Source organism: Grammomys surdaster, unplaced genomic scaffold (genome assembly GCF_004785775.1).
Source record: "Grammomys surdaster isolate TR1022 unplaced genomic scaffold, NIH_TR_1.0 132, whole genome shotgun sequence".
Classification (NCBI taxonomy): domain Eukaryota; kingdom Metazoa; phylum Chordata; class Mammalia; order Rodentia; family Muridae; genus Grammomys; species Grammomys surdaster.
In genome coordinates this window covers 109955-135952 of record NW_021604590.1, presented here as the reverse complement: position 1 = coordinate 135952, position 25998 = coordinate 109955, and the positions used below count along the sequence as shown (strand labels likewise).

Here is a 25998-nt window from a genome sequence, read left to right as displayed (position 1 = left end):
TTCCTCCCTTCTTTCCTCCCTTCTTTCCTCCCTTCTTTCCTCCCTTCCTCCCTTCTTTCCTTCCTTCTTTCCTTCTTTCCTTCCTTCTTTCCTTCCTTCTTTCCTTCCTTCTTTCCTTCCTTCTTTCCTTCCTTCCTTCTTTCCTTCCTTCCTTCCTTCTTTCCTTCCTTCCTTCCTTCTTTCCTTCCTTCCTTCGTTCCTTCCTTCTTTCGTTCCTTCCTTCTTTCCTTCCTTCTTTCTTTCTTTCTTTCTTTCTTTCTTTCTTTCTTTCTTTCTTTCTTTCATCCCATCTGTCTCATGGCCTGCGGTGCTCAGATCCTGACTTATAGGGATGGGATGAGGCAGTCTTGTTTTGTAGCCCTAGCTTTTCTGGCATCTGTTAATATAGCCCAGACTAGTCTTGAACTCTATGAAATCATCTTGCCTCAACTTCTAGACTGCTGATACTACAGATGTGCATCACCACACGAGGCTTGTTTTGATTTTTTTGAGACAGTCTTCCATATCTGAGGCCATCCTTGAACTCCTGATCCTCTTGCCTCTACCTCTTAAGTGCTGAGAAGATTGCAGGCATTTGCCACAACGCTTAACTTTTTTTTTCCTTTGTGTTTGTTGTGAGTATCTAAACTTAGTTTTTAAACTATGCATGGGATACAACTTGCAGGTTGTCAAAGAGCAACATGTCAGATTCACTAAAAATAGGCTGAAGTTCCAACATGATTGCTAAAGGGATGCTCTCAGGTGAAACCTTTAAGGGGATTAGCAAAGCAACCTGGAAAAGACCAGAATGCTAAAGGAGACATTGCTGCAAGACATCTCTAGCTGCACCTAGATCCACAAGAAAATTCTGAAACACAGTGGCTAGAACAGGAGATTGTAGTAGAAACCCAACTACGGCACTGGGTTGCTTAACCTTGATATCAACTTGATGGAGTTGAAATCACCTGAGATACATGCCTCTGATGCATCTGTGGTAGTATTTCCTGTATAGGATAATTGTAGGGGAAGACCCTCCTTTCAAGGGGGTGGTATTTTCCTGCAGCTTCCCTCATATAAAGAGATCAGAGGAAAAAGCTGTTGCTTTTTGCCTGTCTACCTTCACTCCTTTCTGGTGAGTACATCTGCTCTACTGTTGCTGCTGCCACCACCACTGCTATCCTCTGTTGCTATCAAAACCTAGATTCTTTAGCTTCCAATGTGGACTGAAGACCAATGACTCTCCAGGAATCCTCAGTGCCTTCAATACTAGAGGGGGTTGCTGATGCTTTAAGCCTGGTGGGCTGAGTAACTACTGGTTCTTAGCCTCTTAAATATGTAGACCACCATTGTTAAACTATCCAGTGTATATCATGTAAGTTACTATAATAAATCCCTTTTGCAATATTTATTCACTCTATTAGTTCTGTCTCTCTACAGAACATCACATACTACAGTCTGTTGCATATTTAGCTGTTAGTGTTTTTTGTACCCAGGTCTTTTTAGGACTGTAGCATGCCAATGCTAACCCAATGAGAATCAATGTGGGGTTATAAAATTTTTTATATTTTATTATATTATATACTTGATATATTTTATTATGTACAAATATGTATTTTGTGTAGACAAATATATACTTGTATAATTAAGGCAATTTGTGTGTGGTTGTGGGCATGCATGGCTCAAGACAAAGAGTCAGCCACTGTTTTATGCAGCAAAATTGCTGTTCTTGCAGAGGACCTATGTATGACTCTCAGCATCATATGGAGGCTTACAGCCTTCCTTAACTAAAGCTCCAGGGGATCTGATACTTTCTAGCCTCTTTAGGGACCAAGCATATATGAGATATACAGACATAAATTTGGGCAAAACATCCATATACATAAAGTAAATAAAAATTTTAAATTAGATTCTAAACCTTAAAAGCTGAGAAATATTGGAAATGGTCTTTAACCTTTCTAGGCCTGTTTTTCCACTACGATGGGAATAATGGAAGCTATCTTAAAATATTTTCCTGAAAACAGAGTGCAGTTCCTTAGTTTTTTAAAAAAGTAAATTTCAACACTTATGCTTTTTGATACAATAAACTAAGCCACTGTCTTAGTTAAGGTTTTATTTCTGTGAAGAGACACCATGACCAAGGCAACTCTCATAAAGGAAAACATTGAATTGGGTCTGAATTATAGTTTCAGAGATTTAGTCCATTATCATCATGGTGGGAAGCATGGCAGCATCAGGGCAGGCATGGTGCTGGAGAAGGAGCCGAGAGTTCTGCATCTTGATCTGTGGGCAGCAAAAGGAGACTGTGCGTACCACTCTGGGCATAGCTTGAGCATATATGACCTAAGCCTGCCTTCACAGTGACACACTTCCTCCAACAAGACAACACCTACTCCAACAAAGCCACACCTCCTAATAGTGCTGCTCCTTGTGAGCCAAGCATTCAAAATCATGAGTCTTTGGGGCCATACTTACTCAAACCACCAAAGCCATCTTAAGAATTAAATATCAGGGCTGGAGAACTAAATATTAGTGACTCGGTGGTTAAGAAGAGCACTTGTTCTTGCAGAAGATCCAGATTTGATTTTTCAGGAAGCACATGGTAGTTCACAACTGTCCATAAAGCCAGTTCCAGGAAGTCTGACGCCCTCTTCTGACCTCAGGCACCAGGCATGCACTTGCACTTGTTACACAGATGTAATGTGAGCAAAACACCCATACACATAACATAAAATAGATCTAAAAATGTTTTAAAGTTAAATATCATCTAAAAACATACTATCATCTTAAACTGCATCTATGCTATGACTTTATTTACAGGACCCAGAAATGCTAGGCAAATCCACCACTAAGCTACATTTCTAGTCCTCTTACATTTTTCTTTTGTTTTGTTTTGAGACAGGGTCTCTCTAAGTTGTCTAGGCTGGCACAGAACTCACTGTGTAGCCCATTCAAAACCTTGAACTAAAGCTCTTCCTAACTTAGTCTTAACAGTAGGTGATGTAAAAGATATGAGCCACCATATCCAGCTTTCTAGACCATGAACAACATTAACTCCAGTGGGCTTAGATACAACCACAGTGGAGTTATGTGTACTTCTCCACCTTGTTTTCAAATTTAGCTGTAATCAGTAAGTAAATAGCAGGATAGAGGTAGCACGTCTCATTTCTGCTCTGAGGTCCCTACCTTTGTTGAATTAAAGATGTCTTCAGTCAGTGGGTTATGGCTTGCCAGTTGAGACACCCATCCAAACTGCTCCCGCATCTTCTCCATCAGGTATGTGGTGTCTTCCAGATGATACTGGGTCATCTGGACAATCTGATCGTATTGCTGATTGGATATATTGACTAATTTCAAGGCCTCAAGGAATTCTATGTGTAGTTCAGGTACATCAGGGCAGTCTAGCAAAAAGTAAAGAAATAGTGAGGAAAAGGTCCAGAAAACTTGGACGTGGACGGCACAAGCTTAAGATACAGAGTTCTTAGTTAATGCTTGTTGTTTGTAATAAGCAATATTGCTGAGATCACTTTCAAATGAGACCTGGTTTAGTTAATTATATGGTTTTATAGAGCAGACGTGGGTAGATAAAGAAAAGAACTTCTAAATTTGTGCAGGGACAAAGATGGAACAGAGTCTGAGGGAAATGCCAACCAATAACTGGCCCATGGGCATGAACCAATCCCCGACACTATTAATGATACTCCGTTATGCTTGCAGACAGGAGCCTAGCATAAGCTGTCCCCTAAGAGGCTCCACTCAGCAGATGACCAAAACAGATGCAGAGACCCACAGCCAAATATTAGATGGAACTCAGGGAGTCTTGTGGAAGGGTTGGGGGAGAGACTGAGGGACCTGGAGGGATTAGGAACTCCACAAGAAGAGCAACAGAGTCAACTAACCTGGACCCTTGGGGCCTCCTAGAGACTGAACCACCAACCAAACAGCATTCATGGGCTGGACCTAGGCCCCCTGCACATCTGCTACATATGTGCAGCTTGGAGTTCCCCAACAACTGGAGCAGGGGCTGTCCCTGACTCTGTTGCTTGTCTGTGGACCCTGTTCCCCTAACTGAGGTGCCTTGTCTGGCCTCAGTGGGAGAGGATGTGCCTAGACCTGCAGCAACTTGATGTGCCAGGGTGGGTTGGTACCCATGGGGAGGGACCTTCCCCTTCTCAGAGAAGAAGAGAAGGGGGAAATGAGGGAGGGACTGTATGAGGTGGCCACTGGGAAGAGATGGGGACTGCGATCGTGATGTAAAGTGAACAAATAAAGTAATTAATGGAAAAGAAAAAAGGAAAAACTACAAAAAGGAAAAAACTACTCATATGATGTTGAGATTATTAAATCAGAGTGCAGCCGGGCAGTGGTGGCGCACGCCTTTAATCCCAGCACTTGGGAGGCAGAGGCAGGCAGATTTTTGAGTTCGAGGCCAGCCTGATCTACAGAGTGAGTTCCAGGACAGCCAGGTCTACACAGAGAAACCCTGTCTCAAACCACCCCCCCAAAAGAAAGAAAGAAAAAGAAATAAAGAAAGAAATCAAAGTGCAAATTGCCTAATAAAAATATTTTATAAAGGATTTCTTGTTAAAAGTCTCATATGCCTAACACCTATACTTTAATGGGGGATAGTTCATGGGGTGTGGCTCAGGACTAGACCAACAGCTGGATAGGGCAAGCCCTGTTGACTATTAACCCTTACCCCCCAAAACTGGACTAAAGCAGAAGCCGCTCCTTTCTCCCTTCCATGGCACATTCTTTCTGTCCTGTCAAACAGGGAAATTTAAATGTGTAAGTCCAACAGAGGTGTAAGAAATGCGAATCTACTCAAGACTGGGACGAAAAATGCATAGTAAGACTGAAAATCATGACCAGTGGTGTTTTAAAAAATATCTTCTATTACATGTTTCAAATATGATATAATGATAGCTATGGGATTGCTCATAGAATTGATTGATAAAATATATGATAGTGGACCTTGTTTTGTTTTGGAGGACCGGTTCTCAATTTGGTAGACCAGCTTGAACCAGAACTTGGCTATGCCAATCAGGTTGGTCTTAAACTTTCCTCTTAGCTCTATCTCTCAAGTGCTGAGATTACAGGCATACGGGCTACTGTGCTCTACTCAAATAGTTTTCTGTTTGCGTGTTTGGTAATAGCAAAACTTTGAAAAAAAAAACTTAAGGTAGTGCCTTAGTTCGGTTTTTATTGAGGTGATGAAACACCGTGACCAAAAGCAACTTAGAAGGAAAGTATTCATTTGGTTTACAATTGCACAGCAGTGTTCATCACTGAAGTCAAAACAGGGATTCAATCTGGATTGGAACCCGGAGGCAGGAGCTGATGCAGAGGCTGAGGAGGAGTGCTGCTCACTGGTTTGCTCTTTATAGCTTGCTCAGCTTGTTTTCTTATAGAACCTAGGACCACCAGGCCAGAGGTGGTCCCACCCACAGTGGGCTGGGCACTTTGCAATCAATCATTTACTAAGTGATTAATTAATTAATTACGATGCCTACAGCCTGTTCATATAGAGACATTTTCTTAGTTGAGGCCCCCTCCTCATTGATGACTCTACCTTGTGCCAAGTTGACATAAAACTAGCCAGCATATGCATTTAGCTGGAGAATGGATTATAATAGTCCAATACACACCAACATAAATAATGAATATTAATGATTGTGAGTAAGATATTTTTCACTGAGATAAATCTTACAAACTAGACTGAAGATAAAAATAAATAATAAATAATATATTAAGGCAAATTTTACAGGGTTGTGGTAATAATCTCATATAATCCCAGCACTTAGTAGGCAAATGACTTTGAAAATGCTTGAATAATAAGTCACTGATACTTCAGGCCATTTTTATTTAATACTCAAAAGACCTGTTAATGAAATGGATCTGTTGCCCCCAATTTTAAATGATAAAACAGCAGTTCATTTACCCAGTCAACAATTCAGGAAGAACAAACCTCAGCAGCTTTAGATAACCAAAGCTCCAGGGATGTGGGGTGCAGTGGTTTATAATCAAGAACATGGAAAGTACTATCTTCCAAAGGCTCTCCTATCAAGACAGATTCTAGGTGTCAAAATTTTCTGACACACATTCTAAGGTAAGGTAGACATATGGTTGAAGGGGGATATGGAGAAATAGGTAAACCCATTTAGTTAGTGGATATATTTTGTTCTAAAAGAGGAGCTGAGAAAATGCCTATGAATTGTGTTGAAGAGAAAAGAGAATAAAGCAGAGGGGAGAGAAAGAAGGAGAGAGAGAGAGAAGAGAGAGAGGGGGGGAGGGAGAGAGAGAGAGAGAGAGAGAGAGGTCCAAGACAGCCAGGACTATATAGAGAGCTACTGTCTCAAAAAAAAAAAAAAAAAATGGGGTGAGCAGGGCATAAGGCTGTTAGCAAACCAACAATTGGCATTCCTCTATAGTTTCTACTTCAATGGTAGTGTCTTAGTTTCTTTTCTACTGCTGTGATAAGAAGACACCTGACCAAGGCAATTTATAGAAGAGTTTATGAGAGGTTTTTGCAGTTTCGAAGGGTTAAGAGTGAGTTCATGACCGTCATGGCAGGGAGTATGTCAGCAGGTGGAATATTGCTGGAGTTGTAGCTGAGGCCTTCCATCTTTGTCCACAGCATGAGGCCGGGAGAAAGCTAACTGAGAATGAGCTTTGGTTTACAAGATATCGGTGCCATTGAGTAAAACTGTTTGTTTCAGTGGAACAATAAAAAAGTATTTCTTCAGAGTTGGCCCGAGAGGAGCAGGCTATGTTTTGAGTTGCCCGGGTGGTATTGGTTTTGAAGCTAGGACATGGTCACAGAGAGGAGTGGAGGGTTGGCACCATTCCAAAGGATCAGAGTCTCTCCAGGGGCCAGAAGAAGTCACTGGTGAAGGTTCACAGTCTCACTTACAGTGCAAGTCCCCAGGTTATTGGAGATGCCAGGACCGTGGGGCATTTGCCAAGACAACAGTTATGTGGAGTGGAGCCCACCTAAGGCCACGGTGTGAACAGAGGAGTGTGATACAGATGTGAACAGAGGAGTGTGATGCAGATGTGAACAGAGCGTGATGCAGACAGGCCTTTCGGAGTCAGAAGAGTAAGTCTCAGATGATGGACGTTGAGCTCCAGGATTTAGACTCAAGCTGCTGGACTCTCGTTTTGCATTAACCTGATTATTCTTATTCCCCATTTTTTTAATCTTTTGGAATAAGAAAGAATGCAACTTATAAAAAATGAGCCCATAGTTAAGAAAGAGACCTTGAAATTTTAAAGGGCCATGGAATTTTTTAAAGCGCGCAGAACTTTTAAAAGCTAGGTTGTATTTTCTATTATGATATTAACATGACCTCTTGGGGATAAGGAAGAGAAGGTTAGAGTTAAAAAGAGATCTGTTTGTGTCAAATTGACAAGCGACAGAGAACCCTAGTTAAGCTTTGCTTATCAATTTGACTCCAACTAGAATTATCTAAGAAAAGATCTTCCTAGATCAGATTGACCTGTGAGAATGTTGTAGGAGGTTATTTTGATTATTAATTGACCTAGGAGACCCAGCTTGCTGTGGGTGGCACCATCTCCTTGGCAGATAGTCCTGGGCTGTATAAAAATGCTAGCTACACTTGAGGCTGTGAGCAAGCCAGCAAGCAGTGCTCTTTCATAGGTTTCTGTTTCATGCACTGAAAGCTAAGTCAGCCCTTTAATTAGAGATTATTCCCATTGAGTCCTTCTGTTAGTTACTCTTCTCAGTCTTGACAGTTACTTTGCAAAAGCATTTTAAGGGAAGGGTTTACCTTGGCTCACAATTGAGGGTTTAACTCATGATAGGGGAGAAGGCATATTGACCAGAGCATAATGAGGCAGTTGGTTACAGAGTTCTCATCCAGGGAGCAGAGGTAAATGGTGCTGTTAACTCTCTTTCCTCCTTTCAGTCCAAACTCCTAGCCTGTAAGGATGGTGCTGTCCACATTCACGGTTGGTCTTTCCCGTTCCCTTAAACGTTATTAGAAACACTATATCCACACATAGATGCATGTGTGCACAGTGATTCTAAATTCAATCCAGGTGACAATAAAAATGATAACCATCCCAGTCCTAGACAGTGAAACAGACTCGCCTTCTGCTAATATTGTTGGATAATTTATGAAGACATTCATTCACAGCGTTCTTGGTGTTACCCTCTATCTTCCTCCTTCAAGTCATTAACCACACCTTTAAGTGTTCCCTCCAAGGGGCATAGGAATAAAAAAACTGCTCTTGTTTTTGTTAAGGGACAGCTGACTCCATTTTTCCTTTTAAACAATTTTAAACTTTGATTGTGTCCTTAGCTAGAGGTCAACTTTATTTTTTTGTTGTTGTTGTTGTTGTTGTTCTTCCCCAATAATCTTGTGAACTACACATTGTAAATTGTTTTCATTATTCTGAGAATTGACTAACCATAAAATGTTTCATGGTACGTTAACTGTCTGACTATCAACCCATAACATTTCTGACCATAACCCCATAACATATACCTTTTTTTCTGATCATAAAAATAACTGCAAAATTCTGTTTTTTTAATCACTTTCTCATTTGCCACGAAAAGCCCTTTCTATTTCTGGTCTGAGCCACTTTCATTCTCCTACTCCTGAGGAGAGTGTAAGTCTCACATGACCATAAAAATAATTTTTTTTTTTTTGCCTTGCAACATATCAGTGTTAGCTCCTGGTTTTTGATAGCAGAACAGTTTTCTAAAGCCCCTGGAAGGAACACTTAAAAGTGTGGTAAATGACTTAAAGGAGGAGGCTAGAATTTACAGTCTGTCAGTCTGTCAGTCTGTCTCTGGGGCTTTGGAGGGAGTTAAGGGAAAGACAAAAATGAGGGGAGGCTGAAAGGCTGGAAAGCCATGTCATTCTTAGACAGAGCTTGGCCAAAAAAAAAAAAAAATCTTTTTGGAACTTGAGAGCCACTGTCTCTATTTAAATATTAATGGAGTAATCTAAATGGAAAGAACTATATTTTTATCTAAACATTACCTTCTACTTCCATTTTTTCTTCGTCAGCGGATCTCCCTTTTCTTTATAGCAAAAGGAAGTTAATCCAATTTGATTGTATTTTTCTCTTCTGTATATATTTGTGTTTCTTTAGTCTTTAAGCATACATACAAAAAATCCACAGTAATAGAATTGAGGAAAATAAAAGGATTAATTACATACATTGGATGGGTAATTATTTGTAAACCTTTACAAGGAACATCCTTAGATAGAATCAGGAATGCAAAAACAGGGCCAGGAGTTAGCTCAATTGTTAACAGTCTAATCTCCATAACTCAATTTTAAAAAGCCAGACTTAGTGGTGCTTATAATTCCCACTCTGGAGAAGATGAGACCTGCAGCTCACTGGCTGGCCAACTAAGACTACTTGGTGAGTTCCAGACTAGTGAAAAACCACGTCTCAAACAAAGAAAAGAGTAGTTACCACCTGAGAAATAGCACCTAAGGTTGTCCTCTGATCTTTGCACACACAGGCTATGTGTACACAGGTAGGTACCCACACACATGAGCATAACAATGCACACACATGAAAGACATGATAAAACAATAACTATTTACCTTCAGATAGGTAATGATGACATTCTTGGCATCCCTTATGAAATTTTAAACATCCAGATAAATTCTTGGCAAATTCCTCACACATTTCTCCATTTCTCTCAGGTAACATCTCTGAAGTCATACCTCTCTGGTCTAACCCTGTAGGGAATACAACATTCGCACATAAACACTCCTGGAATTTCACCATACAGGGCAGGGGAGGTGGTTAATTTAGTGTCATGCTTACTACGCAAGCATGAGGATCAAAGTTTGAATACTAGAACTCATGAAAAAAGCCCAGTGTGGCAGCGTGTACTTTTAATGACAGTACTTGGAAAGTGGGAAAGGGTTGTGGTGACAAACGTTTTTAATCACAGCAGAGTTGGACATCACTCTGAGCCAGCCTGGTCTACAAAGCAAGCTCTAGGACAGCCATGGATACAGAAAAATCCTATCTCGAAAAAACAAACAAGCAAAAATTGGCAAAGGGAATGGGAGAAAGAAAAGGAGCCCAGAGAGATACTTTAGTCAGTGAATGCCTAACATTCAAGCATAAAGACCTGAGTTCCCAGCACCCTATTAGGAGCTTGGCGTGATGGCATGTGCCTACTTATAACACCAGTGCTGGGGAGGCAGAGACAAGGTGATCCCTGAGACGTGTTGGTCAGGCAGTCTAACCAAATCAGTGAGCCCCAGGCCTTAGTAAGAGACCCTATCTCAAAACATGATAGGCACTGCTAAGGAGTAACACTTAAGGCTGATCTCTGGCTTCTGTATGCATATGTCCATGCATATAGGGCAACATACCACATGTTCACCAGCAAATATGTGAACATGTCAGCACCAGCACATAACACAAGAAAAGCGAAAGAAAGGAAGAAAGGAAGAAAGGAAGGAAGGAAGGAAGGAAGGAAGGAAGAAGAAAGAGAGAGAGAGAGAGAGAGAGAGAGAGAGAGAGAGAGAGAAAGAGCAAGAGAGAAAAGGGGAGAAAAAAGGGAGAGAGAAAAGAGGGGTCATTAGTAACTGGCCTTTGTGTGGTTGCCATGAATCTTCAATTGCACCGACTGTCTTCGTTATTATTTGTTGGACTCTTCCATATATAGACAGACTGAAATTATGGAACAGCTGGAAGACACTAGGCACGTCCCATCTTTGCCCAGGTTCTTCCTTTTTGGTTATCTCTTGAGACAAAGCTGGGGTGTATGGCTCCATTAAGTCCACATCGGACATGAAGTATAACTGAAAGGCCTGGTCAAATTCTCGCTGCATCTGTTTAAAAATGTAAAAACTCATGTTGAACAGAGATTTCACGTCCACAGCCAGCTGGCTGAACAGGTTCTCTATATGTACCACTTGTAAGTCTTCCTTAGTCAACTCTTCTACAGCAGGGGGATCCTTTACGTCTTCACTGTGGGTAAACAGAAATCGGTATATCTTCTTAAGAAATTGCTCCATCTGTAGGGTAGAGTGAGACATGGAATAAAAATAAAGATTTTCTTTCCTATTCCACTTATTACTGAAAAAATTAAAATTTATGGTAGTCATTCGAAATTAAGTTCTGTATAAACTAGGAAAAGGTTGTTGACTTTGATATGATATATGCCAGTCTTATAGCTGGTCCTAACTTTAACTGTGAAAATGGGACCTGAAACTCCTCCTGGTTTAGATTTGTTCACAGAAGGCTAAAAAGGTCAAAGTATAGTAGAGAAGCCATAACCAGATATTTTTACAGCAGCTGGCAGGTCATCGATTACAGGGTACTGTAAAACTTGTCTTAGAACTATAAAGAATGCTTCTATCTTCCTAGTTATTATAGTCATTTATGATTATTTAATAGTATGTTACTGTCTTCATCTTCTGCTTCTTATCACTAAATTAACTCATGAAAAGAAAAAGATGAACACATCTACACTGAGCCATAGAGGCCAGATATAGCTTAGGGATAGTTGTATACTAGATCACTTCGTGAGAAATGTAAATTAACAATGATACTGTCCAGTTTGTTCTATTCAAAGGAATAAGACCCTAGTCACAGAATTTTGAGTCCTGTTCAGTAGAAGATGATTATCCAGCAATTACACTATATGATACTTAAGTCTAGGCAGATCACAGTTATCTTTATCTCACAGAGTTAGAAAGTGTTGAGTGTTATTAGCTATGGAATATTACTTCTGGAGTATCCGCCTCCTGCTGTTCAAACAATTATCCAGGAATCTGTATAGGATCTATGCCTTTTACAGAGAGAAAGAAATCTGGATGGATTGCCTGCCTTTCCTCTGCCAGTTTTTGTTTACTGAGTCCATCCATAGAAATAAAACTTCGAAGCTGGACAGAGTGGCCCATGCCTATAGCTCTAGCTCCTGCAGAGGCTGAAGGGGAGAGGGCACGACTCAATCCAAGAAGTTGAGGCAGCCTGGGCAACAGAGCAAGACCCAATCTCAGAAAATAACAGAAACAAAAACAAGTCCCAAGAAATGTCCATAAGGTTACATATCAGGCCCAGAGGAGAATGACCTCCAAATCTGTCTCCAACACTCATGTCATTATATTCCTGGCATATCAGAGAATGACCATAGCTGTAAAAGTGGAGCAGATGGAATCAACACTATCATCAAATTAGCTTGGCAGATTCCTTATCCTGGTGGCTACTCTTCTGTAATTGAATGTGGCACTGCCAGGCCAGAAGTATTCTCTAATTACTGCATACATTAATACGAAAAGTAAAATTCCATTCCATTTCATATACAGCTCACTTCTTGAAGGGGAGGGGGGAGAAAATCCAGGCCAATCAGAGACTTTACTGGGCAGAGCTCATCCTATGTGGGTCATCACCCTCTGTGAATCCTTCTGCCTAGAACATCACCAAAGGACATAAAGAAGAAAACACGCCAGTCTTCCAGAACACACAGATAGGGCAAAGGGAGACCTGAAAGTATGTACATTTATGCACACATATGCAAGAGGAAAAACCCACTGAAATAAAGATGGTGTGGTATTGCACATCTGTAATACTAGCACTTGGGGGACTAAGGTGGGAGGGTCAGAGACTCAAGGTCAACCTAGGATACATCTCCAGAGGAGACCTTGTACCATAAATCAAGGGAGGGAAGGAGCAGTGTACCTAAGTGTTATAGCACACATCTGTAACTCAGCACTTAGGGAGTAGAGTCAGGAGGATCAGTCATCAGCAGTTGCATACTAAATTTGAGGACAACTTGGGCTATGTGTAGAATTGAAAACTGGGGGAAGAAGGGAAAAAGGCGGGGAGGAGAGAGAGAGGGAGGGGGAGGGGGAGGGGGAGGGGGGAGGAGGGAAGGGGAGGGGGAGAGAGAGGGGGAGAGAGAGGGGGAGAGGGAGGGGGAGAGGGAGGGGGAGAGGGAGAGAGAGAGAGAGAGAGAGAGAGAGAGAGAGAGAGAGATTCAAATTTGTGGTTTCTAGGATAAAATATTAAAGAAGATTGAAATCAGATACTATAATATTATGATTGAAAGTACAGTTAGACAGTCATTTATTGGATAATCCCTCAAAAGAAGACACATAAGATATGACCCTTGCTGTCAAAGGGCTTACAATCTACTGGGGACCTGCCTACAAACTGAATACAATGCAGTCTGGGCATTTCTATAGGAGTTACGGAGTGTAATCAACCAGGGGATAAACATTGACGGTTATTTTGAACTGTAAATTGTGCACACACAGATGGTGATATATGGCCACCATTGGTAATAGATTCTAAATCACAAAAGCCCATCATCAATCATCTCTATTTTAAAAGTTAATATAATTTAAAAATCAAGATGGCCTAGATGCCTTAAGAACTCTGAAATGGTGAACTCTCTTCTTCTTACCATGTTTTTCACAGAGGACCAACCAGGTTGGCAAGCTGTATAAAATCGTATGCAGTTACTTTCCAAACATGGCCTGCATCCATCCCAAGAATCTTCAGAAGATGCCTGACATAACTTTTCTTCTTCCTCCAGACGTTCTTGCACTTCGTTCATGAGTTTCAGGGCCTCCTGGTTAAAATGTACAAGCACAGGTCTCGTTTCCTGAGTCTATGTATACCTTAGTTAGGCTAACATGGCTCAGTTGGCAATTTGCTTGCCTCGCATTCACAGAGCCCAGGTACCAGCTCAGCAGGCATGGCGGCTGCACACACCTGTAATCCCAGCTCTCAGAAGCGGGGGAAAGGGAGGATCAGAAATCCAAAGTTATTCTTTGGCTACCTAGTGAATTCAAGGCCATCCTTCTCTACTCAAGACCTGTTTTCAGCAGAAATTAATTTAAAGACCCTCTAAATAGCTCCAGTCTTTTCGTCTTCACCCTCCTTTCTGCTGATAGATCTACCACAACGATCTCTGTTTGATAAACAGTCTTTCGAAAGAGCCTTTACTGAAGACCATGATAATCTCATTGTCCATTGGGTCACCAATATTTAGTGAGTACTTGCTGTATGATAGACATTGCACTAAATGCGGATGCGCAAATAACAAAGACATCATCGTCCTCATGAAGCGGAACCTCCGCGATGACCTTTTGCCTCCTCTATCTGCATGGTTAGCCTGTGAGGGATACAGAAGGTGGAATCCAAGTCTTGATATTTTAATTCTTTCATTTAAGCTTCCGTAAACTATTGTATGGATTTAGACACTGCAAGAAAGCCAAAATCTTGTATCTAATCAATGAGTTACAGCGAGTGGTTTCTTTCTTCCTGTCTGTATTCCAAGCGCGCCCCCTTGTGGTGATGGCTGTACTTGGCTACGTCCTGTTTCTGTTGCTGAGGAGCCAGCTGCAATGACATCTGTAGGAGTTCTAGTCACAGTTCTTATAGCAAAAGGGCCTCCCCCTCCTTATGACCCTGATTAGACCGCTATCCTCACTGCTCAAGTGGACTTCTTGCCTGAGACGGAGTTTAGGAAAATGAGGGCTGTGCCAGGCCTCGGAGCTAAGGTACCCCTCAAGTGAAAAACACATGGGAGAAAAGGTTTTGTTCTTAAAAATCAATGTATTTTTGGCTTTTGTTTGCTTATTTTGGGAAACAGAGTCTCACTATATAGTCCAAGCTGGCCCTGATCTTCCTGTCTCACCCTCTCAAGTGCTGGCATTATAGACATTATCATATATAACATGCATGTGTGTGGATCTGTGTGTGTGTGTGTGTGTGTTGTATGTATAGCTGTGTGTTTGTGTGTGCTTGTGTGGAGGCTAGAGATTGAAGTTAGGTGTCTTTCTCTCTTGTTCTTTTGATACAGGGTTTGTTTGTTCACTAAACTCTGGGTCTGGGTCTCACCAATTGGTGAGACTGGCTAGCCAGCAACACCCATGAATCAGCCTGTCTCTGCCCTAGCCCTTTGCCCCAGTGCCTGAAATTAAGTGCTTCTGTTCTAGTTTTTTGTGTGGGGTGCTGGGGATTTGAACTCAGATCCTCATGCTATACTGCATATATTAAGCCCACAAATATCAGCCCAGCTCTAATAATCTTCTATGTCTCCTATGTCTGAATCGATTCTTCCAAAGTTCCTCACTGTAGGTTTCTGGTGGTTAGTCAGGTGGTGTTTGCTATAACCTACATAGGAATCACAACAGGACCCTAGAGCTCCGTATGCACATCATGTCCCAGACAGGATTTGTGGATAAGGGTATTTTCATGCCATCTCAGGATTTTCAGAATAGTGTGGGAATCTTGAAGGGCTATTTGAGGCTGGAGACATATCTCAGTAATTAAGTGTGCTTGGTTCTCTTGCAATGGGCAAGGTTTTGGTTTCTACCAGTCACATCTAGTGTCAGTTCCAGAGCATCTAGTTCCTCTGGTCTCCTCCTGAACACACACACACACACACACACACACACACACACACACACGAGGTTGGTCTGATGCTGCTTGTATTCAAATGCTAAAAATTCAGTACCTGAGGATCTAATTGCTCCAAGACAAGCGAATCCTCACATATACGAGCCTTTGCTGTGTAAGCCTTGCTCACCAACTTAAAACTATTGGTTAAATAAAACTGGTGAGAGCCAATTATGGGGGGGGTGGGGAGTACGGATAGAGAGAGGTGAAGTTTGAGTTACTAGGCTAGCAGTCACAGGTAGGGAGCAAGAGGAGGAAGAGGAGGAGGAGGAGGAGGAGGAGGAGGAGGAGGAGGAGGAGGAGGAGAGAGAAAGAGTGTGGAAAATGAAAAAGTGGAGAGAACGAGTGTCTCCAGGAGTCATGATGGGCCAGCAGCACGCGCCAGGGTGAAACGCTTCCTAGGACTGCTGGAACAGAAATAACTCAGAGAAATTCAAGCAGTGAGTGTTTGGACTGTGATGTAGTGCTCAGTGGTAGAAGCCGCTGTTACAACCACTGACAGTGCAAAAGATGAGTGTAATAAAATGGGCTGGCTCAGTGTGCTATTTAATATACTCTGATTTGTTAAAGTATTCTCAGACATTCCACCTGCCAACTGTACACGGGCCCTTAGGAAGAGATGCCTTCATTCTATAGGTTCTGGCCAGGGCTCCCCTAGTTCTCTGTTTACTTGCCTTCTAATTATAGCAATGATGACCCAGGTGGACTAGTGAATTTTTACCTACTTGTAACTAAACTAACTCTCAAATGTCTACATTTATTTATTTATTTATTTATTTATTTATTTATTTATCTATTTGTGTCACAGATTGCCAGGGCATGCACGTGTAAGTCAGAGGATAATTTGTGAAAGTCCATTCTCCCCTTCCACCAGGTGAGTTCCAAGGACTGAACTCAGGTCATCAGGCTTAGTGGTAAGTGCTTTTACTCACAGAGTCATCTTACTGACCTGCAACTAAACTGACTCTAAAAAAACAAACCAAAAACAAAGCAACAACAACAAAGGCTAGGGGTATTTAAAAGATTCTTGGAGAGAGGAGAGAAATCCAAAGAGGTAAAGCCCACACATGATTTCAGAAGTAAGATAGACTAAGTCCTTCATCATAAGCTCATCGTTGGCCACATGACAGGCTAAGACTGGTGATCTAATCAGAACTGGCAAATCTGATGATTTTTTTTTTCAAAACAGCAGGAGACTAATTAAAATGTAGTTCAAAACTGGGTATGATGATACATACACATAATTCCAGCACTTAAGAAGTGCAAGGTTCAGGAGTTCAAGGCCTGCTTCAGGTACAGACTGGGTTACATGACACCATGACTCAAAATAAGTAAGTAAGTAAATATATAAATAAAATAATTTTAAAAACTTAAAAATAAAGAAAACAAATATGGAATTCTTTTTTTTTTTTTTGGTTTGGTTTTTCGAGACAGGGTTTCTCTGTGTAGCCCTGGCTGTCCTGGAACTCACCCTGTAGACCAGGCTGGCCTTGAACTCAGAAATCCGCCTGCCTCTGCCTCCCAAGTGCTGGGATTAAAGGCGTGCGCCACCACCGCCCGGCCAAATATGGAATTCTTAACCATCTTCACCCATAAGTGTATTGAAGAGTAGCATCTCATTTTTTTTTATTTATTTAATTTTAGTAATAGGGACTAGAAACCACTGACCTCACCAACATTTCTCCAAACACTTCTGATTCAATATCTTAACTCAGATGAGACTAAAAAAAACAGCGTTTTGAAAAAGCAGCCTTTTAAACCAGGTATCAGTCCTCAAATCCTGTGTTCAGCATCCTGTGGAAGACGACTAGATAAGAAATCTAAAGCTTTCTCCTCCATCTTCTCTAAACTGCTCTCCAAAAAATATAATATAGGGAAAGGAGTCACTCATTAATTACACGTATTTATTGTTGCCATTTTTATAGACCAAATGTGCTTAAGAACGGACAGTTTTCGGTGGTGGTACCTGCTTCTCTTCTTTGCATTTCCTCAAGGTTTTCATCAGTTTGGCGTGTTCCTCCTCTCTCCTTTCCATCGCGATTTTCATCTGCTTAATGCCAATCAAAGCCTTCTTCACCTCTCCGTCTGCATCTGCCTCTCCTATCTCTGCAAGAGCCAAAAGACCTAATCATATTACGAAACTGTAACCACCAGTTTTGGGACCTCTAAACAGAGGCTTTTGGAGCCTTTAGCTCTAAAGCACTCCATAACAAATTCGCCACTCTCGGGCATGCCTTCTGCTTCTCCTGAATAAGTCTGAGCTTATTTGGTCTCAATCTTGTCATTTTCCAAAGCCCCGTTTCCCTTTATTCATTTTTTTTCTACCACCAGAGATTCAAGTATGTTTTCAGTAGGAAAAAAAAAAATCTGAGTTTTCTTGACAGTTTATATGAAATACCCAGAGCAGAGGACTTCAAATACAGTGAACAATTTCTCTTTTTAAGTTATATTTACCTCCCTAAAAGCCAACAGACCAAGAACATATGTCATATAACACAAGGTTCACTAGTAACCTAATAGAAGTCTCTTTTTTTGTACCACATCGGGCCCTTGGTAAGAACACTTCCACTCTGTTTCCTCTTCAGCCAGTGTGTTAGGAGATAGTTTCCTGAGTTCAGCCATCTCGGGAACAAAATCCACCTTGCTGGCAGGGACAAAATTGAGTTCATGTTCCCGGGTCCCGGAACTCAACTCCTATCCCGCTTCTCATGTCTGTCTGTTAACCAGTAAAGGATCCAAAGGGCGAAGTCGCCGTTATCCCATTATCTAACTAAGGCACACAAATCATCAATGTGTTGCTTGTGCTGACTTAATTGACTACGCTTGCCCCCTCCTTTGTTCCCTTTATCACTCTAGATTCCAGGTCAGGGTCCAGGAGGAGACCCGACTGTAAAAGCTGACTCACGGAACCTGAAAGCAGGTGACCCAGATAAGGCCCAGACACCAATGTTAACTTCCTGGTTTAACCCCTTGTGTCAAAATATGATTGGTTAATGCGACAGCTCACCCTGCTCGCCCTTGCTTTGTGTTCCCATCCTATAAAGATGTTGTACAATCTCCCTTGGGGACACTGTTCTGATCCCTAACCGGCCACCTCCCTGCGCATGCAGAAAATAAAGCTTTCATTTCAGGCTTCTGTCTCTGAAGTGAGTTTTCTTGGCTTCCATCCTGACCCCAACAAATGTGGCATGCCGATGATATTATTCTTGCCTCTGAATTTAATTACAGACTCCAACTCAACTCCATTTTTAACTAATTTATTTGCTAAATATTAAATGCCCCAAATCTACATCACCAAACAAAGGTCACAAGTCAACGGGCACAGAGCAACCAGATTCACTGTTATGACAACCTACCCCTTGACTAATTACACAGATTACTTTAATAATTTAAGTTTTTAAATGCTAGGAAAGTATCTTGCTGTTCATTAAAGATGTGTCAAGATGGTATCAAACAGCTGGATAATACAAAAGAAAATGCAGACAAAAAGATGTTTCATCTGTATAATACAAAACATCTGGATATGTGAATGCTGGCTCCTGGAGACTTAATGGAAATTTCCATTTTATCCAGATGTTTGACATCCTGAGTACTGGGTTTAAGTCCTTGAGAACTTTTTACTGTGACGTGTAATGAATACGCTTATCTTTCAATTGCAAGTCCCTACAAACATCAACAGGACAGGCAAACATGCAAACAGGGCAGATAAGCCAAACATACCCTTCAGGTTGCCAGCCGTAGCAGCTGTCTCCTTCCAAGTAGGTGCACTGTGACAATATTTCAACCATAGCAGACACACAGAGAGCACCAAGAATGGTGGCTTCATGGTCCAGTGTTCCTATGAAGGGAGAATCATTCTGCTTTAATTCCTTCCTTGAGGCTTAAGTAGAAATTGAAAACACACGGGGCTCCAAAACACTTCTCTGTCAATTTCTCTTTATTACTTTAGACACTTCATGCTAAAATGTCTGACACATAAGGACACATAAACTATCAGCTCAAAGACAAACAAACTCACTTATTCCTATTTCATTTACATTCTTCCTGTCAGTAAAGTCTGTGTATAGAGCTGGGCATGGTAATGCATAGACTGAGGCTACAGTGTTGAGAATTCCAGGCAGCCTGGACCACATAGCAAGACCCTGCCTCAGTAAACATAACTCTGATGATATCATATGCACGATGTGCTAGAAAGCCAAGCCAATGACTAATAGCGATCATAGAACTATAGGGTCTAAATTTCATTGGCTTTTTTATAAGAAAAACAGTAAGGGTGTCTAAAGGCAGAATTGAAGTCTGTCAGGGAGACTTTTTAATGTGCAAAATTCTCAGTTCTCCCGTCTCCGTCTCCCATGTGCTTGGATTTCAGATGTGTTAGTGCACCCTCATACTTCTTACAGACCTATCACGATATATAATACGCAGTTAATTTTTTTTCTGAGATAATGACCTCACTTTTAAACATAGTTTACATTAGTTTTAAAGATCTCAAACACAAATACTTTAAACTTTATCAAGACAAAATAAATAGAAACAACTACATATCGTAACAAAATTAAATCTAAAAGATTTAAAAGGCTATTTATCTACTTTATGCATATTTGTTATATTAAAACTTCATTAATCATAATATCTTTATGACATTAAATACCTTTTAATACATCAATGTAACTGCAGCTATACTAGCAATAACACAGTGATCAAATTTTATATGACATTTGAACTGTTCTCTTCTGTTCATGCCCCACTTAACAAACAAAACTTGGAATATGATATGTATATTTACCATTGATATTGCAGCTTTCCTCAGAGAAATTGCCACTAACTTCTGGAAAGACGTTCACTTTTCTACGATGTGACGTTCATCTGTGTCAGAGATTTAGACTTACTCTGTTCATTTGATGACACAGTTCTTAATCCTATTAAACAGATATTTTGAGATTAAGACGTTTTAGTAGCACTTAAAACGAAACACTAGAGGGCAGGTTGGGCACACAACAATGACCTTATCTACTTTATACAAATGTGGGTGGGTTTGTGGGTAGGTTTTTTTCATTAATTTATCTATTCACTTTACATCCCAATATCAACCCTCCCCCCCACCTCTCCTCCCAGTCCCTCTGTCACACAGATCTTTCCCACATTCTCCCTCCCCTTCTCATGGGAGGGGTGTTGTTTTGAGACAGTTTCATTAGGTAGGCTATTCTGGAACTCCCTATAAAGACCAAGCTGTCCTCAAACTCATAAAGATTGGACAGCCTCTACCTCTGGAGTGCTGGGATTAAATGTATGTGCTAATCATGACAGACAACAAATGTGGTTTTATTGTTTGTGATCTTTTTTGAACCAGAATCTTTTTGAGCTCATATGTAGGCAAAGATGACCTAGAACTCTGATCCTCTCCCATTCCCAGGTTTCCATCTCCCGTGTTCAGGGATTACAGATCTGAGCCACTGTGTGGACCTGGTGGTTTAGCTTTTTTTGTTATTTTGACTTTAAGAAGCAGAGTAAATTCTCCAGACTAAAGGAAAATAATATTTTTAAAGTGCTATAGTTAAAGTGATAGTTACTTTCAACTGTGTGATAAAAATCTAACATATAAATCTAAATTCATTTATATACAGTAGGCATATAAATAATACTATAGCTGCTTTGTTGTTTGAATATATATATATATATTCATATATATATATGAATGATATGTGTATCTGTGTGTGGATGTGGAGGTTAGAAAGGAAGACAATGTCTTTCTCAATTACTCTCCACTTTATTTTTGAGTCCAGGTCACTGAATCTGGAGGTTCCTGATTCAGCGAGATGAGCTGACTGCTAGCCTTAATAATCCTCCTATCTTTCTGCCTTCTCCTAGGTGAGATCACAGCCACACCTGGCTTTTTACACGAGCACTGCGTATCCTGAGTGAAAGCAAGCACTTTACCAACTAAGCCATATTCCAATAACTGTTTTTTGAGACAGGGTCTCACACTGTAGCCAGGGCTGACCTTGAACTCACAGTTTCACCCTCCTTCTTGCTGGCATTATAGAAACATACCACCATGCTTAAATGCAATAGTTGCATATTTCAGACTCATTACATTTGATACTTGATTAAGAACTGTGAAAGCTCTCACTAATCCACCTGAAAACAACATAGGGAGCTGATGATAGCCAGTTCTAGCTAGAATCTACAGCAACGATGTGCCTGGCTATTGACATTGTAGGATCATCATGGGTCCCTTTGTAAACTAGAGAATCCAGCCCAACCATACTTACAATTGCTTAGTACTTTTCTAAAAGGGCAGGACCTGTCTGTGTCCTTCCCCCAGCCTTGAGCAGGCCGGAAAGACCTTGTTTACCACAATCGACCAAAAATAATAGGACGTAGGTGGAGTTACCCACCTTAGCCAAACGTACAGCCTGCTGACAGGAACTTAGAAGAATAACTGCCCTTGAGATATCTCCGGCAGTGACAAAGGATGGGTTCCCCCACCCATCTCCGGCTGAAACAAGAAGAGCTTCGGTGGTGGGGCTTTCCCTATAAATTGAGAGCTGAACATTAAACTTCGATCCCTGATCAGAGAACTTTGTCTTGGCTTCATCTCTTCTCGCCCTCTGTCCCTTTTTCATTTCCAGCTCCCCTTTCAGGTGAACCCAGTTGATTTGTGGCCGCAGGCGGCTACACCTGTCAGTTGTGAACTGCTCCTGTTGACTTTCGAGTGTTTTTAGAAGATGATTTTTGTAGTGCTGAGATGTAGATCAGTTCGGAGAGGGCTTGCTAACATGCACAAAGCTGTGGATTTGATCCCCAGCACCAAGTAACCCTGGGCATAAGGTGCCACAAACCTGTAGTCCCAGCACTAGGAAGTAGAAGCATGAAGATCAGAAGTTCAGGGCCACTTTCATCTACACCATGAGTTCAAGGCCAGCCTAGGATACATGAGACTCTGTCTCAAAAATCAAAATGGGGGAAAAAAGAATAGAAGTTAGTCTTGTCTCTGGGCAAACTTTAGACCAGAGTTTTTCATTACTCTGATTGGGCACAGGGAACAATTACAGAACGAACACTGAGAATCCAGCCCATGCCTCAGTCATCAAGTGTCTTCTCTATCTGATGATTAAACTACACTTTAATTGAAAACCTCTTAGCTCTGATGGAAAATAGCTCAACTCAGAGCAAAGCTCCAACTATTATGTAACAGATTAATGCCAGTTTTAAACAACTACAACCCATTTGCATAAACCAAAATGTCCTACCCTGACAGAAAAGACTGACTAGCCACTAAACGATACAGAATTGGATATTTTTCTCAGGAGAAGAACACAGCTCATGAAGAATTAGTCATGAGAATCTGGCTGTCTTTACACTAACCCTATATACCCCGAATTCACTGCTGTTCAAGGTTAGAGCCATTTGAAGTCATGACTGACATCCACACATTACATTTCAACAATCTTTTTTTTTTTTAATGAAACCCTGGTGTATCTGAGGGTAGCTTTGAACTTCTGATTCAATTTATGGCCAAATTAAAGTAAGCTTTATCCGTGTACACACCAGAGACAAATCCAAGACTGTTTCCTCATAACGTGGAGTTGATGAGAGTAGCTTCTAGTCAATTTCCCATACTCCCTTTATTGGATAAAACCACAAGGTGGGGGATTTTACATGTAAGCGTGGTTATAGAAGAGAGACTAGGCAGTTAAGAAAAGTGGTTCATGGAACAAAAGATATAAAACATTTCCAAGAACAGATGGCTTCAGAAGGTTGGTCTACAGTACATTCTATGGTTACTGGGGGTAGGGCACAGCCCAGGTTATAAAAAAATTATAAATTTGAGTTTTACAGTAAACAGAAACAAAATAGCTATCGTATCAAAATGGCCCCCGACTACAAATTGGAGCAGGCTGTTTTCTCGTGTTCATCCCTAAATAGCATATTTTCTCCCCTTTAGTCCACACTCATATTTTACATATTGTTTCTGAGGAGAAAGCTTCATTGCTGAACTTAATTTCGGCAAAAATAGCTTGAGGTATCTACGGAAGTTCTTTCTCTAATTACTTCATCTGTTCTTACTAGCTGCATTTTGTCCTTAGAATGAAGTACTTCATGAGAATCAAGTTACCTTAGGACATCATGATGCTTGAGATTTAATGGATTATAAAATAATAGTAATATGTAGCTGCCTGTTCGGGTCAGTCAGCAGGGTCTCCAGCGCAGGAGTAAGGATGCACACTTCCAATTCCCACTGTCCTTCACTGTATCCCGCTTACTGGAGCTCCAACATTGAGGCGCCACTTTGTAGCTGCCCGTTCTGCTGCTCCGGTCCGCGGGTCAGGGCCTAGCAAGAGAGAGAGTGGGGATGGAGACGTGAAGAATGGAGACAAGACAGGGAGTCTGACCAAGTCTCGTTCATTGGAAGGAAATCCTGGGTATTTATACCCTTTACCACGTGCCTTGCAGCGTGGATATCACGTGCACCTAGCTAGCAGTGAGGAGACCACGTGCACCCAGCAGCGTGGATATCACATGCGCCTTGCAGCTGGTGGCACTAAACTGCAAAACAAGATACGTGAGAAAAGCAAGATGTTTATCAGAGTGTGCTCAGCTGTTGCGGGCTGTTGAAAACAAGTCTCTTGTCAGGGTATATGGCCTGAGATGGCTGCAAAGATGATAGCTGCTCTCGGCTGGGAGTCGGCTCCCAACAGTAATAGCTTGTCAGTAATTAAGGAGGTCTTGAAGTGATATCATCTTAATTTAAAAAGATAGCGAGAGGTGGCTGGAGAGATGGTTTAGTGGTTAAAGCACTTCTTGCTCTTCCACAGGCTCTGTGTTCAGTTTCCAGTACCCACATGGCAGCTCTCTGGAACTTGAGCTCCAAGGGATGTGTTGTTTCTTCTGGCCGTAACCATGGGATATACAAGTGAAACACCCATACAAATGAAATATATATATATATATATATATATATATATATATATATATATGAAAGCTAGCAAGATAATGTCTGTGATTTCAGCTGAGATTTGCAGATAGACTTCAAGAAATGAAAAAAAAAAAACCCAAGGCAACAAGTGTTGAATTCTGACTTTCAGAATTATAAGCCCCTCAATAGTAGAAAGTGGAGCGGGACACCATGTTAAGAAAGAGGGTTAGAGCAGCCAGTTAAGGTCAAGGTCAGGGTTAGGGGTTAGAGGTTAGGGGTGAAGTACAGGGTCAGAGTTAGAGTCAGGGGTTAGGGTCAGGTCAGGTCAGGTTAGCTTTTTGTATTGAATGAATGTATTGTATCTTCTTCATTGAGAAGATGCCTCTGAGTGTTTGACATTCCTGGTGTCTCTAGTGATCTGTGAGTGCAAGGACCTTTGTGCCTCAAATACCCTGTGGCGCTCTCCTGTAAGTGGGAGAATTAGCCTCAGTCAACAATGAGTTCTCTATTGGGCTTTCCAGTGCAATGTGGTCAGTCCTGAAATCACATACACACAACCATCGAAAACAGACTCAGAGAGTTTTATTCATATATTTGAGCATACTTATTCACACATAATTAACAAGGAAGAAATTGGCTAGAAAGAATTTGGGAAGGGATGAAGAGGGGACAGGAATGGAGAAAATGATGTAATATCTTTTAATTATATGCATAAAATAAATTTAAATAAAAAAGCAGCTAGAGAAATAACTTAACAGTTTAAAGCAATGGGTGTCATTATAGAGGACACAAGTTCCATCCCCAGGAATCACATAGTAGCTAACCATTTGCTGTAACTCCAGTCCCAGGCATATCTTCCCGTTTTCTGGCCTCTGCTGGTACTGCACACAGACACACGCAGGCAAACACACACATATACTAACTAAAGATAAAGCTTAAAAAATAGAATTGAATACAGCCTCGAGACAGAGCAGGGCCAGTTACAGTGAACTCCTTCTGGTCCTGCATGGAGGCAGCTGTGGCCTTCCTCTGAGCCAGTCACTCAGAGGCTGAAACAGCCCTAGTGTGAGTTTAGAATAGCCCAGCAAAGCTGTCCCTCTAAGAGCAGTGTGCCCAGTGCTGACAGGTGACTCTTCCTTGATGTTTGCTGAATTTGTGTTCTCTGTCCTTTGTATATGTGAGAATTGTGGCATTGATACATCCATCTGTTACATCATGCATCATGACTGACAGGCAGCATTGACTACTGAGAAATCTACTTTCACAGTGTCATTTACTTGATTTTCAGCTAAGACCTTGTAGTATATGGTCAGGCATTTCTGTCCATTATTTTTATAATTTACATATGTTTCTGCATGACTTTCAGCTAAGAATGCCTGTAAAGATCTCTGCTTTTACATTTTGACCACATTTAGGAAAGGCTTTAACTTAGCGTGCAAATCTGTATGTGAATGTATCCAGACATCCTAAGTAGAATTCCAATGCTTCCTTCGTTGAAGAAAACCACTTCTTTGGAAATGACTTCCATGTTCTCCGTGCCTGTCACAGGAAAAATAAATCTTTCTCAGTTCTTCTGTCTTGGCAGATGTGATGGTTATTTTTGGTAGTCAAATTGTCTAAATTTGGAATTAGGTAAATTCCAAAGAGTTGGGTACTCTGGGCGATTTTTCTTAATTATAGCTTTT

The 25998-nt window shown here is 41.1% G+C and overlaps 1 protein-coding gene across 1 annotated transcript in view; it reads right to left on the bottom strand.

The window, feature by feature from the left end:
* Positions 1-19219, bottom strand: part of Clul1 (clusterin like 1) — a 25050-nt gene extending 5831 nt beyond the window's left edge. Inside the window, exons 1-6 of the mRNA XM_028762231.1 lie at positions 19105-19219; positions 17360-17499; positions 13391-13558; positions 10571-10997; positions 9564-9701; positions 3163-3377 (exon numbers count right to left, since the gene is read on the bottom strand). Coding sequence (XP_028618064.1) covers positions 3163-3377; positions 9564-9701; positions 10571-10997; positions 13391-13558; positions 17360-17499; positions 19105-19219 — 1203 coding nt within the window. The remainder of the gene's footprint in view (positions 1-3162; positions 3378-9563; positions 9702-10570; positions 10998-13390; positions 13559-17359; positions 17500-19104) is intronic.
* Between the last annotated feature and the right edge of the window lie 6779 nt (positions 19220-25998).